We start from the raw sequence: 16,723 nt of genomic DNA, 5'->3' as shown, positions 1-16,723 counted from the left end.
CCTAGCACCTGAAGGGTGAGCTCCACACCTCTATTCGACCCACTGGTCTCCCACAGTCATAAAGTCAGAACATTTAACTCTCAACTTGCTTTATAAATCATGGTGCAGAAGCATTTAATGAGGAATCACAGCCTTGTCCGGTGAATTACTTAGACGTTAAGTCGAATGCTATGAGTAGGATGGTGAACGCCATAGTGAGTGATGCTAAGCCACAGAGTTGCTATTGCTATTCGCTGGTTGGTTCTTTGAAATCGTCTATTATATCAAAGAGGGTGACTCAGCCCTGTATGGCTCAAGACATAGGAGCTAGTTGTGCCCCAAAAGTTGAATCTTTGACTTGGGAAATAATAAAATAAAAATTCAAGAATGGTCCTATCCGGACCACCAGAGGTTGAGAGGTCTTGGCGGCAGATACATATACATATACCTATACATAAGTATGTAGGTGTCATACATGTATTGTTCATTTTGGGGTTGCAATTGTGTTGGGAAGAAAGATTCAAGAATGTTAGGCCACTATCAATAAGAAAAAGCCCTCTTAAGTTGTGTGTTTAAAAATAACTAGACAATCCCGTATTTTCAGTCAAAAAAAGAGTTGTTTATTTTCTGTTGTTTGTTGTATATTGAGGCGATTTGCTGCTGTGCATCTGGACAAAATCCACCGTGGAAAAATTGGCTTTGGTACGGGATGGAGTCCTAGTGTAAATGGTCAAGAAAAAGTACATTAAATAGCCTCGGTGAACCAGCTGTTTTTGTCAGTCAAGTCAGCTCTGACTTTCTGAGGACGTGACACCTCAGGACAGTTGACAGTCTGAAAATCATTATAACTGGTACAAGATGCAACTTTTATTTTTACGAATTACGGAAACTGGTGAGATGCCGAGATCACATGTCAAAATCTCAATGGGAGAAAGACAGTTCATTTCACTGTTCATTCACTGCAACAACCTCTGTATTTATTAAAGAGTTTGAAGTATATTACTCAAAACATGTTTGCCCTTGTATGGTCCCTTTGTCATTATACGGCAACAAAATATGATGATGTTTCTTCTACCACTTCAGTCTTTGGGGTGGAAATTTGGAACATATGCTGTTTTCTCTTCTCTCCTCTCCGTGTGCCGTGTGTCTACAGACTGTAGCTGAAGGCCTGCAGTCACCTTAAATAGATAATCATTAGGCTACGATGCCACTGTCTTACTTTCATCAGTCCTGCGGGACAGTCGGAAGATAATTATGTTTGTTTTAAGATATTTCAGCAGCTCTTTGTTGCCTCAGGCGAGATGAGACGTTGTAAATTAAAGAGGACATTTTCTTCGAATGCTCATCTGTTTTAATTTCCTGGCTGAGCAGCGGAGGAAATGACTTGACTTCACTTTGAGCTATTATCCCTCTGCCAAATGTGTTTACCACAATAGGGAAGTGTCAGGAGCGTTTCTGTCTGAATTACAATTCAAGTCTTTTGGGCAAAGGTGCAGCCTTTCGGGATAAATTAGCTTGAAGTAGTTTGGAACGTGGCTGTTAGAGTTTTTCGTGTTGTTAAAGTTGGTAGGGAGTGACACCATTCTATTTTTTATTTATATATACAACCCCAATGATTCAATTGACTTGATGACATTACTGCCGAGTCATCATATTGCTGCTGGGACTATAGCAATATATCCAGATTTATTTTCAGACAAACGCTTCTGAATGTTGCATCGTTGTTATGGAGGTTGTAGAGAGTTTTGAGACACTTAAAAAGTTGGTATGAGGGTTGTTCCGCCACATGAATGTGGCAGCCTGTTTCTGTACGATCAAAATATCTCAACAGAATTGCTGTGGAAGCCAGAAAAGTACCAATTGGTGCATTTCTCCAAATAAATAAATCACATGATCATCACGATTTAAATAATTTAACAGTTAATCTTCAAGATTTGGTGAGGAGCTCAGTCATCAATCTGTCTTGGAGGTGAGCAATCATGTCAGCGAGACAATAAGGTTGCTTTTAAAATCAGAGAATGGTGAGCCTAACTGCTTTTAAATATTAAAGAATCTTCTTTTAATAAATGATTTGTCAAGACAAAACTCCATTTGATAGCTTCATCCTTTTATGAATAAATAAACCCTGAACTAGCTCTGGTGCGTCCATGTAGAAAACAGGCAGCCAGCTGAGACTTCCACACTGACCCGACGAAGCACCAGCACTGGCGTGTGAAGGGCTGCTTCATACAGGTTCAAATAGGAAGCTGGAATATGGGAATTCTATCTGTATCTGTAAGAATGCAAATATACGACCACTATTAGCTCTAAGATGGGCGCATGCGCAATTGTGTACTGCTGATACGTCCATCCTAAATTGAAAATAAAATACCGTAATAACTGACTGTAAGCCACTGCCTTTTCCTCTCGTACCCTTCACCCTGTTGCTTAAACAATGGTGTGACAGATATATGGATTATTACAAGGCTTCTTGCTTTCAAGATATTAATCATCGCCACATCTGACCAATGATGTTAAGTGCTCATTGTGCTGTTCGACTGTGTGTATTCTCGGCCAGCATTTTACACAATTTGGTGCAGTGATTGTGTAACGCGCACACACAATACGGAAATTCCAGTGCTTAAGATCACTGTCCGCCGAGTGACACAATGGAACAAACATCCAGTAGAAGAGCTGGCTATATGAACTATTGGAGCTGATTTCTTTTAAAGTCGGTCGTGGTAAAATATGTGTATGCACTGAGCCAGTCGAGGAGGGATTATACATACGGCAGAGTTCCGCATAGAAGAAAGAGAGGATCGTTGCTGTGCAGGTTTCAGAGACTACACGCAAGTCAGGTGAAGAAATAAAGTGGTCAGTGAATGAAACCTATTCCTCGTTCATCTTAGCCGGATTTTCACAGGCTCACTGTTTCATGAGCAGTGGTCACAGAATACGAAATGGACATAATTAAGTCAGTCTGTTTGGGAAAGATAAATATTTGTAAAAGTTGCTTTGATATTCAGCGCCTTCAAAGCAATGTGACTAGAGTTACTCATTTTCTACTCCTCAATGTGAATTACACAAACTGTCAAATTCCCATCACTGTTTGAAAAGCTACGCAGTATACATACTGTAGTACCTCAAACATTTGACTCCCCTTACACACCTATGCGCCAAGACAGCACACAGACAGCTGCCTCCTACATCAACATTGGGCGTAAAAGTACACTTAAAAATACTTGTCTTGACAACCATAGAGTCAACGCTGTATGTGCTATAAAAAGTCACAGTATCCTGATGTTTAAACCCTACATACGCAGTGAGGTCGTGAAGATGACGCACACAGCATACAGCCTCCTTATAACAAGAGTTGAAAGCCAAAGAAGCAATTAGTCAAACATCATGAACGCCCTTGTAGTGATTTATCGACAGGACTTTCTTTTTGAAGTGCGGCTGAAAAGTGAAGTCCGCTGTAATTACAGAGAGCAGCGTGAATGCTGCGTGCAGACATTAATATTGGTCCAGGTGGGCGTGTTAGATGGATGGCAGTGTTGGAGGACAGACCTGGGAGATTAGCCGACAGTGGATACACATGCCATCTATTTAAAACGCACTTGGACTGCCACGCAAGTATAACCACATTAAGCCATTAGCGCGAGCGGTCAGAAGCTCATCAAATCCGTCCCTCACCGTTTCGGCCTTCATTAGTTCCTCTGTGACCCTTTGAACCACCGTGATTAATATTTCAGGCCAACACACTCCTCACAGCCACTGAAAATTAATTATACAACACGCAGAGCTCACCGCCAGTTCGGCCCTGTAAATGGCGCCCCTCAAAATTCGCTCTCTGAGTTTAACCGTACACAGCGGCCTGCCTTTTTAATATCCACGGCTAATTAATATCCAAATGTAACAGCACTGCTCTACAGTTATTGGCATTTGTGGACTGTAATGAGCAGAGGTGCTGGTCGAGTTTCCTCTCATTCCATCTCTGTATTCATGAATCTGTCCTCAGCACAGCGGTGAACTGGAGTTACACTCAGTCGGGCGCATGTTTCCTCAGCAGGAACAAAGACAAGCTTCTGTTTTTATCCCGTTATCAACATCATCTCTCGCTTCTCGCTATCTTCATCTCTCAGTTGCACGTCTCAACACTTCATGACTCAGATGCGGTGAAGCCCCCTACAGATTTACCTTTCAGAATGCTGGAGTACACAGAAATTTCCTATGCTCCATGTTGTTAAGTTAAGTTAACATTGTCTGGAGTCCTTTCAATTCGAATTCGAATTTCTGAGGCAGCCAACTCAAACTCAAACTTCATTAAGTGACCTCTGCCCTGAGTCTGGTTCACCCAAGGTTTCTACCTCAGCCTTCTCTTTCCAAAAGAAAAAGCCCAGTACATCTTCCAGCTCTCAAATGCCATTTAAACGAATTATCTTATGAAAGTATCTCCATCTTCTTCACGCCTGTTATTTCATGAATATTTCTGTTAACAATGTTCATTCTCCCCGCGCCTGATCTGATTTCTAACCAGATATACTGAGCTGCGATCCTCTTCAGTATGGTATGTTTCTCTCAGAATCAGATCACGTGTGCTAACATTGAAATTCCATCCTGCAGGTGTCTCTCCTGTGTCAACAGCTCTTTCCGCTGCCACTGGTGTAAATATCGCAATCTGTGCACCCACGACCCAAGCAGCTGCTCATTCCAGGAGGGCCGAGTCAACGCTTCTGAGGTACAGTCACAATAGAGAACTACAGGAATGATGATGAGTCACAGCTAAATTAATTCGAGTACAAACCTTATTAGTAGTCATGGTTGGAAAGACTGGAATGATTTCCCTCATATTTTGAGCTCTGAGGGGCAAATGTCATCATCATGAAAAATCTAGATTATGTTTATTGGCATTTCAATGGCTTTTTTTTTTTATGAAATCAGAAACCATGTTCCCGTTCACCCAAGACAATAGCCAACGACAAAAACAGCATGTAACAATCATCGAATCTTAATATATGGCACCAACTGGAAATAACGTCTTCTGCGCTCAGAGCGGAAGAAACAAGTTTCCAGATTCAGCCAGATTGCTGTGCATGGGAAGTGAGTGGTTGCATAAAAACAACTGCATCTTTTTAAATTGAGGAATGCACAATTTATTTATATATGTGGATTAGCATGTGCCCCTTTAATCCCTGCCCTCCATTTGTCCAGCTAGAATAAGTGCGTGTGTGCACAGATCACACACGGCTACACAGAGATGATCCACACTTATTTGCATAGATAACGTCATTAATCTCCCCGGGGGAAAAATATTTATGTAAATACTCAAATATAAATGATGCATGAGGAACAGCTGGGTAATGTATGTCAGTCCCTGAAGAAAGTCTGTGGGAATTATTATGGCTGTTGCAGAAGAACCTCGGAATTCTTGAAGTCAAATGGTCTAACAAGCCAACTTTGGGGCTTGAATGGCAGTGAAATGATCTATAGTAATTGTGTTTATGCTGTTCTCTCAGCAGAGAATGAAGTGTGTCACAACAATGTATTCATTTCTACTATTGCAATTGAAGTCTTGCAGGACAGAAAAAACGTTTCAAAATGCAATCTGGTTTTCTATGGCCGATATTGCAGTAGTTGTAGCATTTGTATAATTTGTTTCAGTACATTATTTTACATTACTTGTATTACTTCGAAAAGAAAAAACAAACATTAACAGTACTAATGTAGTACTTGTCAGGGGCTTTTGCAGTAACTGTAGTGGTAACAAGCAATACAGTTGTTTGAGTAGTTTCAGTACTCTTGGTGTCACAAGTCACATTTTTGCTGTAACCTGTCAGAAAAAATCATGATAACAACCAGTAATAGCTGGCCCAGTCATACTAACAGCAGTTATTGTTTCAGTAACAGTCGATATCACAGTAAATGTTGCAGGATTGATAACTGTTGATGTTGTTTTTCCGCAGAACTGCCCGCAGCTTCTGCACTCTGGTGAAATCCTCATCCCAGCTGGCGAAGTGCGCCCCATCACCCTGAAGGCTCGCAACCTTCCTCAGCCGCAGTCGGGTCAGCGAGGCTACGAGTGTGTGGTGCATGTGCAGGGAGTCAGCCACCGAGTGACGGCACTGCGCTTCAACAGCACCAGCGTGCAGTGTCAGAACAGCTCGGTATGACCCGAAACATTCCCACTGGGAAACTCACAGCTGTCAGAGGAGGCGACAGCACGGATGCTGTGTCGGCATCAGACACAGGGAATATCAGCTCAAACCGCCTTAAGGTGCAGAGCAGAGTGAGGAGTATGAGAGCCAGGCAGGGATGAAGGGTAGAAGTTAAATTGCAGTTTGGGTAAAACTCAAATTCATTCTGACCTTGACTACTGGAGACTAAGTGCTTGTGTGCTCAAGTGGGTGGTCCGCCCCAAAAAGATTATATCGCAGCGCTTTTCTAATTTGCACAAGTTACCACTGTATGTGGAGGGATTTTTCAGCCATCGGCCTTTAGATGGATGTCAACCACTTTTTATTGCCAGTCCTTCAATTTGCGTTAAAACGAAGACCACCACACCAGCTGGCAAGAACCTCAGGAAAAAAAAAACCCCAACAACTTTGAGGAGGGAAGTCGGAGCCAAAGCAAAGACTTGAAGATCTAGCATTAGTCTAGATCAGGGGTGGGCAATTACATTGCCTTACTGGCCATATTGTACCACCGTGATTGTAGTGAGGGGCAGTTAAGCCAAAAAACAGTTGGGAAGAAAAAAGAGTTAGTTCGATTTTGTGGCTATATATTATGAAAAAAGGAGTAAGTAGGGAAAAAGTGAAATTACGGCCTGACATTATTGCGTCAAATATGTTATATGCATATGTATCGTTTCATCTCAGGGACAAGAAATACATGAAATAAACAATCTGTTTTCTTTTTAATAGTAAGATCAGAGAGAGACATTGGAGAGATTTAAAGTGAGACAAAGTTGACACAATTTTCTTTACGCAATCAAGCAGATTAATGATGGCAGAGCGGAGGTATCTGGACCGGATCGAGCCTCTAGGGTTTGGCCAGGAGGAGGCCTTACTCTCTGGGGTCAGGACAAAGCAGCGAATGAAGATGTTATCGCTACGTGAGATTCGGAACGCTAAGCTAATTGCCCAAGAAATAAACATTAGTTTTACCGAGCTCGATGACCAGCCTTTCTGTGGTGTCGTTTACACAGAGACGGGAACGACCGAGTCCGTCGCCGTATTGGTGACATGGGCAACGTTCGTTAGCCACCTGAATCTGACACTTTTGAAAACATCCGGAGTGGAAACTGTCATAAATGCAGTGCTCTCTGTCTCGGAGTCCCGCTACAAGCGGCCAGTATGTAAATATTTCACGGACATCGCAAAGTCTCAAGAGATTCGCCAAAATACGACATCTCACTTCAAATGAAATGCTTTTCACTTGTCAGTGTTTTGACAGAATAGTTGCTGCATTCTGCAATATCTTTTTTTTCTTCTATTTTTGCCTTCTTGAAGAGGTATATTAAAACATGTCTGAATTCAAATGATTTAATGGTTGACGTTTTCACATCATGTACTCAGGAAGTCTCATCATTTTGATTACAAATTCATCGTCAATCCATGTGATCGGTATCAGTGATCGGTGTTGATCAACAGCAAAAACCCTGATCGGAGCATCCCTTCTTATAAGAACTGACAGAGATTCATGGTTACCCAAAACCTTTCAATATATCTCGGCTTTCTAAAATCTTTATGGACTGAATCCAAATCTTTAGCAATATAGACGGTGCATTTCATCAATCAGGACATGTACAAAACATCTAGGGACCAAAACCTCAAGAGCTGTGAGAACAAAACCAGATGAAACATTTGGGGAGCCTACCAACAGTATTTATGAGACTCAGACTTGTGGATAAAAGCTGATGGTCCAACACAACACGCAAAAGTAGGACTAGGGGGTCCAAACTGAAAATCAATTTTTCTAGAATGATCGGTTCTTGATGTGAGGCCTCACAAATAGTACATTTGAATAATTATTCTTAGAGACAACAGTGAACTTTCTTTTCTATTTGTGGTCAGCATCCGATAAATGCACAGCAGTGTGTTCCCTTCCACCCAATGTTGCCATTTAATCACGTAATGAGTGAAGATGAAATAAACCAAGTCACACAAACATATGAAACCTGCGGTGAAATACAGTCAATCTATTACCACGTATATTGACAGAATTCTTTGTTAGAGCTGACAGAAGTGCTTTCATGTTGAGCCAGATAAATTCAATCTGCTCTCGACAGCCAGAGACCACAATAATGTTGTTCCCTGTCTGAATGGAAATTCTCTCTTTGTGATGAAACCTGTGATTCCCAGACACTTTGTGAGGAAATGCAAATGACGCGCTGCATTTCTATGCCGAGCACACCTTGCTCATCTGCGACAACGAACGAAAAGGCCATTTTCTTCAGATGTGGATGATCGGCCACACTATCAAGGGTTTTCTCCGTCCCCAAATGTCTGCGAGGAGCAGGGCAGACAAGCATAGCTGAGATGACAGATGGTTAAAAGCCTTGTCTCTTGGCTGCCCTTTCATCCTCTCATTTTCCCTCACTCTGTCTTTCATTGTGTCTTTTTGTATGCCTCTCTCCACATATCCACTTTCTTTCTCTCCCTTCTTTTCAGTACCTGTACGAGGGTGTGAAGATCAGTGACCTGGCAGTGGACCTCTCCATCGTATGGAACGGCAATTTCATCATTGACAATCCAGAGAAGATTAAAGGTGCGTCTGCCATCCATCAATGCCTTGCCCAAGTGCTGTAAAGCACTCAATTTATGTGGGACAGATGGCTGGTAGGATTGCTCTTCAAGGCTCCCATTGAGCCTTGAGAAAAAGTTCACAATAGCGGAGAGTGTCTTTAAAAAGCATCCAATCATCCGTGCGTCAGGAGGTTGAAGGGTGAATCCTCATATTTGCTCAGCCTGCTTTTCACGTCCATCACTGGCGTCCGCTGCTCCTTGTCAGTTATTAGAGCCCATGAAACATGCTGGAAGTCAGGATATGGTTGGTGAGTGCAGCGACTGTGATCATTATTATTTTGAATACGGCAGGAAGTTTCCCAGGCAGAGTCCGTCGGACTTCTAGTGGATACACGTCATACCAAAAGCAAAACGTGACTCAAACCTTAATCGTAATTCACAAGCTATGAGGCAGAGGGCCACTCTAATGATCCAATGAATTTTGAAGGCCCATTAAATCATCAAGATTCAAAACAGCCTTAAATTATCCACACTCTTTCTGGAGTGTTGGTGTCTCCAAACGTGGTACAGAAAATCACAGATTTTCTGGACAAAACAGAGGTGCATGCTCTTGACTTTAACAGGAAAGTCCACGAGTCCTCCGCAAACAGACACAAGCATTCATGCCCACGAATGATTCCTAACAAGGGTGTCTCCACTTTTCAGAACTAGTTAATATGAGTAGGAATCGTTTTGCAAATTATTTTTTTTCTCAAGATTAAAAAAAAGTCAAATTTAATTACTAGGTTTGGATGGTTTGATATTTTTGAAGGGCAAGCATTTTTTTCTTTTTCCTAAATTCAAGAGTCTGATCTGTTTTTTTCATTGAACATTTCTGCTGTCAATGTTGTGAGGTGGACTCTTTCGTCCAATGTTGACGCAGAAGTATCCCATGTACCTAGCGGGATCATTAGCTTGACTCACACTCCCAAATTTGTGCCACTGTCAGTCACGCTCATTGGCACTTAATCTACTTATCTGTATACCAAGTAACATCATAGGTTGCATAGTTGTAAGAGCTTAAGAATGTCTGCCCCAATCGTCATCCTCTCCCCAACCACCTTTTTTTAACATGAAGAAAGGCCATAGATAAGAGAAACACATAGAGAAACACTTGATTCAATTGAAGCCAAATACAAAGCTGAAAATTGTGTCACAGTGGACGAAGAAATCAACTTGTAATGCCTTAGGAATAGGGCTATAAGAACATATGGATTCGCTCAAATATTTGATTCGCAATATTGTATTGATATTTTGGTGAAATATCACAATATTTGACTCTGTGACATTGTCTTGATATTTTAAGCCAGCTAGATCAATATTTACCACATTCATGGATATGCTGCTGCCCTTTTGACGTGTTCAACACTAATGTTTTACTTTTTGTACACTGGAGTTATTTCGTTGATTAAGGATTCATTCTTCATAATTTAACTGAAAATCTAACTGGACTGATGTCATAAGAATAAGCTCTTTTCATGCACATAATATTGTACTGGTCTTTATTAGCGTGAATGCACCTGAGTGAGCCGAGGAGAAAAAAAAAGTGTTTTTGCGTTTCTGAACTGCGATTGTGGCCAAACGGTGTGGCCTCTCGTAAAATGTGGTCAAAATTACTGTAGCACTTTCTGAATTTCCATGAGACTCGCCAATGCGCCGAAAGCACGGATTCGGCTCCATTGAAAATGTATTGGTGATCAATGGCTGCTGCTCGAAAATTGCAACAAAGTTACTCGTTTTCAACTCGCCATCCTGACCAAAGTGTAGACTGTAGACGCATGACATTCGCAGTGACGCAGCATTTTTGACATTCACTGTGTGTGAGAGGGAGAGGCAGGTGGAGCGTTGCCGTGGCGACTGAGCTGCAGAGTAGGGTAGGGGTCACAGCCTGCTCAGACTGCAACTGCAGACACCGGGTTGCAGCTTAAACGATAGCTGCAGACCTCCACTGACAGCATGTGCGGTCGTGCACGGTACGTTCACAAGCTGTATATTCATAAACAGCAGTGTCTAGTTACAATATTTTCCTGAGCTTACACAGTATAGCAATATGTTGCAGTGGTATCACCACTCCTGTATCGCGGTTTGTAATTGTTTTGCAAGATACTTGCAAATGCACAGCCCTATTTAGGAACATGTTGATTTGGTAGTTTATATGGGTGTCATTTCCTGAGCAATAATACACAAGACTGATTCAAAAATCCTAGAAGTATTAATAATAATCATTGAATCCACTCTTTTCTGATCTTTTTTATTCACAACAGGAAGAACATGAAGGCAAACAGAGGAAAGTGCTAACCCTATTACCTGAATGTGGTTGAAAATGGCTTACATGTTTAAACTGTTCATACATTAGGCAATGTACCTCCAGAGTGCTGGAACATATAGCGAATCTTCACATTAACAGCATGAACAACATGTCGTACAATGCTTATGGCGTCTCCAAAGAACATAATGTGTGCTTGTGCGTGACCCTACAGTGCACCTCTACAAATGCAGTGCTCAGCGCGACAGCTGCGGCATGTGTCTCCGAGCCGAGAGAAAGTTCCAGTGCGGCTGGTGCAGCAGCGAAGGCAGGTGCACCATGAAACAGCACTGCTCCCCCATCTCCCCCTACGCCAGCCGGTGGTTGGACCTCTCGGCCAGGAATGTCAAGTGCACCAACCCTCGCATCACCGAGGTCAGTTCAAATTGTCTCTATCATGGTTTATGACTGCTTAATGGCTGGGAATGAAACGTCTTGTGGGGCGAGTGCTTCGTTTTAAAACCATTAATGAGGTCTAATTACGTGTGGAATAAACCTCCAGTTTCATCCCATTTACAATAGAATCTTAGCTCTGCATTTGTGGAATGATAATTAATATGGCAATTCAGACAGAGGGCATTCGTGATCTCTCTGGGCCAGACATTCACTTAACAATATTTGTCCCCTATTACTGTTATGAAATGGATTTTGGATCAGGATGAAAATAAACGTAATCTGGTTACGCAGTGGACAGGTCTTCTCAGAGGTCATGAACTGCTCTGTCATTCGGGTGGAGACATATATTTCATGATATGACACACCCTTAGGTGACATGAAGTAATTGAAGTTATAGCAGAGCTTTTCCTACTGCCTTAGGTGAGAGGCAGATCTCCAGCCTATCACGGGGCTTGCAGAGATTCTAACAACCATTCACACTATCACAACAATGACGTACCAACTCCAACCAGACAGGACTGAGGTTGCTCTAAGCTCAAAACCAGGTTTTGTAAACAGGTTTTGTAAAAGTTTTTCAATGAGTTGAATTGCTTTTTCAGAGAGCTATCGACACTGGTGGCGTATGAATGGGTGCACGCATTTTGCCAATGGCAGTCTGGCGGAGTGCAGTTGTTGGCCAACGTACACAACTGGAGAGGGCTATTTACCAAAGATTGCAAATGTTGTGGTGACATCCACTGAAAATGGTTGTATAGAATGAAACGCATTTCACACTTTCACTCTTGGCTGTAGATTTTATCCAGCTCAAATTCACCATGGAAAACCTTGTAAACAGAATGGAGCTCTCTCAGGCAGCTTTGTGAAAGCTTTGACAAAATATTAATTTACGCTGAGAGACATGGGAGATTAAGGAAGAGTGCCTTTGTGACTTCCCTGAGCCAGACATTGACTTAGCAATATTTGGAAAACAATCTGCAACAAACTTTTGGAGCAGGACGAGGTTAAGTCCTGTTGATCTTTTCACACAGTTCACAGGAGCAGAGAGAGGACATGAAGCTCTCTTGACTGTTAGTCATATGACAGATGACACAACGTAGTCAAAATGTCAGCAGACGTCATCTGACTTTTATTTCTCCTATCCAACATAAGGAATAATTGTGATATGAATGAATAACTTTACTGTCATGTAAAACACATGACAAAATCAAAACAGTTGCTATTGAAACAGTATCACGCAACAACAAGCAACACAGAAGCTCTCACCCTAGATGTAAAAGCTACATGGCTAAATTTCACTTAAATACTACTACATAAAGTTATAAGTAAAAGTTAGAACAGTAATATGTTGACAATGCAATAAGCATACAATTCTTGACCTGTAACTCAGTAAAATGACTTATAAAATATCAATGCAGCAACTGGAATGTGGAGTTGTTAGCTGTTGTTAAATGGATAGACCACCCAAGCTACATGGGCTTTATACGGACAGCAGGGACAATTGCATTTATTCACTCTATATTACATGTTTGATCATGTTAATGATATAACGTGAGGAGACACGCGAGCGTTCAACTAATGAGTAGTTGCTAAAATGGTGCAGTAAATCTGTGGCGCTTGAATGTGATTTTGGGGCCTGATCTGATCTCTATATGAAGATAAATCGTATATTCAGTCCTTTGACTTTTTAGATCACAAAAATATTCTAGAAACCATCTGGGTCCGTCTCACTCCATAAACACAGACAGTGTCTGCACCCTACAATTCCAAAAAGAGAGAATGGTACCCTTCTTTCTTGAAAGATTTCACAGATTTCACTTTTGAGTGTTCAGTAAATGTCTCAACAACTTTTGGATTCAGCAGTGGAACGCTAGATAAAGAGTGGGCCTTAAAATTCCAGTTGCAAAAGGAATTACTGATGCACCCCAGCACTACGCTCCAACAGAATCAATGATACTAGCAGATCCAACAATATCTTGCTCTTACATAAGCAGACCCTGGTTCTGGTCTTGCAACCTCCTGAAAGCAGATGAAGTCTATTTCCATTTGGTGAGAGGAAAGAGCAGAACGATATGACGAGGCAGCACAGGGAAACACGTTTTACACTCGCCACCACAAGATCACGAAACAGCTTGTTTATCAGAGTCCATCTAACAATGTATTCCACTCTCGCTGAATAGCCTAAGTGCTTGACGGCTCAACTAATTTAGCCTGTTTAGAGATGTGATGGGTCTTTTATGTCGCAATCTCCCGTTCATTTCCCTGAATGAAACACAGTGGGTCAGGCGCAGAAATGCCAGATGCTTCCACTTCAGACAGACCCAAGTGTCTGATGTCCTTGTAGTATTATTCGAGTTTCTGCTGAAGCTGCAGCACAATGGATCAGCTTGCCACAAGTTTTTCTAAAGCGTAGCTCCTGTTCTGCTCCGCGGGTCCAGGTTCTCCTGCTGGGAGCCTTATTTTACACTCGAAAGGACTGAGAACAGGATATCTGCAGCTTTGTCTTTTGAAGCTCTTTTGTTGAATGATTATAACACTAGCAATTAATTATATTCAAAAGCATTCAGATATGAATAACGAGTGATTTCTTTGGTCCCTTTCTTTGGTGATAACATTCATCCCATTTTTATTAAAAAAAAAAAGAAATAATTTATTTGTTTGCCTCGTTGTATTATTCATGTCATCATATTCATTCATTTATGTCTGTTTTTCATGATTATTATTTAGCACAACCTATGTGACCTTGTGGCGTACATCCCAAATGTAGGGCCCCTGTTGTTTGTTGGGCTGTGCTTGTTGAGGGATGTTAAAGTGGTCCAGTGGGCAGAAAAAGGTAATGAATAAATATCCTAAAATATGTTTGTAATAGCTAATACAAATAAAGCAAGGATAATTAATTAATTAACTTACAATGAAACAGTGAACTAGCAAATGGCTCTTCTTCAGGTGCTTAGGTTCGTCTTCTCACTATGTGACTTTTGATCTATTTTATTTTTATTCACATTCACTTTCTCAAGGGTATTTTGCAAACAATAATTTCAACACATAACATATTTTAACTCTTATTAAACATACAAGCCAGTCACAGTGTGAACACTGTTAAATGGCTGAAAAGGATGAGAAGGAAATTCATGTAAAACAACGGTGAATTAAAAAACAAAAAACAAAAAAAAAGCTCAAATTACATTACCATAACAAGAGCATCAACTGTTGCACTACCATATGGGACTTGTAGGGAGAGCTATTAACTAGCAGGTTATTATTTATAAACAACATGAAATGTCTGCAGCTGTGCGGCGCATTGTCCAGTTCGACACAGATATACACAAAAGTGCTGGTGAGAAATTCAGTCACCTATCCATATCCTTCAATCATAGGTGACTCCAGTTGCTGGACCATTAGAGGGGGGTACGTTGGTGACCATCCAGGGCCTCAACCTGGGTCTGTCCTTCTCTGAGCTGGAAGGAAACGTGAAGGTGGCAGGAGTTGACTGTGTCGCTCAGGAGGAAGGATACATCACTGCTGAACAGTAAGAAACACACTCTTCAGCTGTTCGACACAATCCTGAAAAAAAATAATGGAATCAGCACATACACAGTCTCTTTCTGTCTGACAAAATATATGAGTGGGAACAAGAAGAGCCTGTTGACGCCTCATCAGATTGTGGGAGCGCGGGAGCTTTTCATAGCTGTGCTGCAGCCAAAAAAGAAGACAAGTCTTTGTGTCACTGTCGTCATGAGGCTGTCGGCCCAGCTGTAATTGAAATGCGGCGTGTGTCGCTGACTGCAGGGACAATCTTTTAGCCATGTGTTCCTCTCACAAGCATGTAATGCGATTGGACCCAAGCTTTATTTATATCCTCGTAAAAAATAGTGAGAAAACAGGAGGCAAACGCAAAATTGGACAAGATTGTGTTGTGTATACAAGGTAGGGAGGAAGGGCAAGGACGAGTTGTAGTGTGACCTTACTGCATCAATGAAGCCCGCGGCCGATCCTCAACATAGTACGAGAATTTCTCCGTCTGAATTTAGTCACACATCTGTGCCGTGCTGTCATCACCTAGTCAAGCTTCTGCTATTTTAATCTGATAATGCAAGACTTCTTATTAATCAATGAAGTCTCTGACAAGGAGAGCATTTTGGGTTTTTATGAACACAACTATTGTTCAACTATCATGCATTGCATAGGTGATCCAATGGATGGAAATGCTGTCCCCAACGTGTGGTGTACAAATTTAGGATGTGGTTGGGTGCGACGATTGGGAGCGCTCAACAATGTTTCAACTGAGGTGTCACTTGGTATATACAGCGCATTACGTAGAATCCTATCATAAAGCAATGACCTGTGAATTTAGCACCACTATAGTTCTAATAAGGCCAGAATCAAGAATGTAATCTCTCCTTCCTCTGACAGGGCAGGTGGTTATTTTAAGAACTGAGCCTCGGCAGATCAGGCGGATGAAATTTTAGCGACAATAAAGTGCTAAAATGCACTGTTTTTGTCCACATATATTCCAACTTCTTCCCACTCCTCATCTGTTCGCGGAGCTCAGGTGATCAGCTGTGGAGGCGTGGCAATATTGTAGCAATAAACAATAGTAATTGGTAGTGCTGTGTTTAAAAAATCGATTTTCCGATTCTGAATCGATTCGTACATCAATTCCATAAAATCGATTCGTAGGTCCAAAGATCGGATTAATTAATTTACGTTTTAACACATATTCTCTGGGTGAAGTGCGCATGCGCGCACCTGGGACACCAAAGTCAAAACAACAAGCCTCCTCACAGTGGCAACACTAGCAACGTTCAGACGCGACCAAACCAAAAACGCGCTCGACAAAAGCATAGCAATTAGCACGTATGCCTAATCGAGGTACTGGAAGTGTTGCAGTATTGCGGAAATATGACCCACCTCACGAGTCACGTGACGCGACATCACCCAGAGCTCCTGTCCAAGCCATCCACCGGGCCACAACAAATGAAACTCGAGCGAACTTTACCACTACCGGGTAATTCTGCAGGCTCTGTCAAAATAACTGAAGCGATTGCGGGCTTCATTTGCAAAGATATGCGCCCGTCTTCCGTCGTTGGAAACGAGGGCTTCAGGCGGCTAATGAAAGTAACAGAGCCTCACTATGCTACGGTGTCTCGCAAACGTCTGTTATCCCAAACATGCACCAGTCAGTCAAAGAAAACGTGAAAAGTAAGCTTCACTCAGCAGTCAGGGTGGGCATTACAAGTGATGCGTGGACATCTTCGCAATCTTACACGAATCTGACAACTCA

The 16,723-nt window shown here is 41.8% G+C and overlaps 1 protein-coding gene across 2 annotated transcripts in view; it reads left to right on the top strand.

The window, feature by feature from the left end:
• LOC128761202 (plexin-A2-like) overlaps nt 1-16,723 on the top strand; it is a 119,680-nt gene that overhangs the window by 68,322 nt on the left and 34,635 nt on the right. Inside the window, exons 9-13 of one of the 2 annotated variants that reach the window (XM_053869259.1) lie at nt 4,582-4,696; nt 5,922-6,122; nt 8,628-8,724; nt 11,222-11,421; nt 14,817-14,968. In XM_053869259.1, the coding sequence (XP_053725234.1) occupies nt 4,582-4,696; nt 5,922-6,122; nt 8,628-8,724; nt 11,222-11,421; nt 14,817-14,968 (765 nt within the window). Of the gene's footprint in view, nt 1-4,581; nt 4,697-5,921; nt 6,123-8,627; nt 8,725-11,005; nt 11,196-11,221; nt 11,422-14,816; nt 14,969-16,723 lie in introns of those variants that run through there. The other variant, XM_053869260.1, reaches the window with a different exon arrangement.

Source organism: Synchiropus splendidus, chromosome 6 (assembly GCF_027744825.2).
Source record: "Synchiropus splendidus isolate RoL2022-P1 chromosome 6, RoL_Sspl_1.0, whole genome shotgun sequence".
Lineage (NCBI taxonomy): Eukaryota > Metazoa > Chordata > Actinopteri > Syngnathiformes > Callionymidae > Synchiropus > Synchiropus splendidus.
The sequence above is the reverse complement of the archived record's forward strand: the minus strand, read 5'-3'. Positions and strand labels throughout refer to the sequence as shown.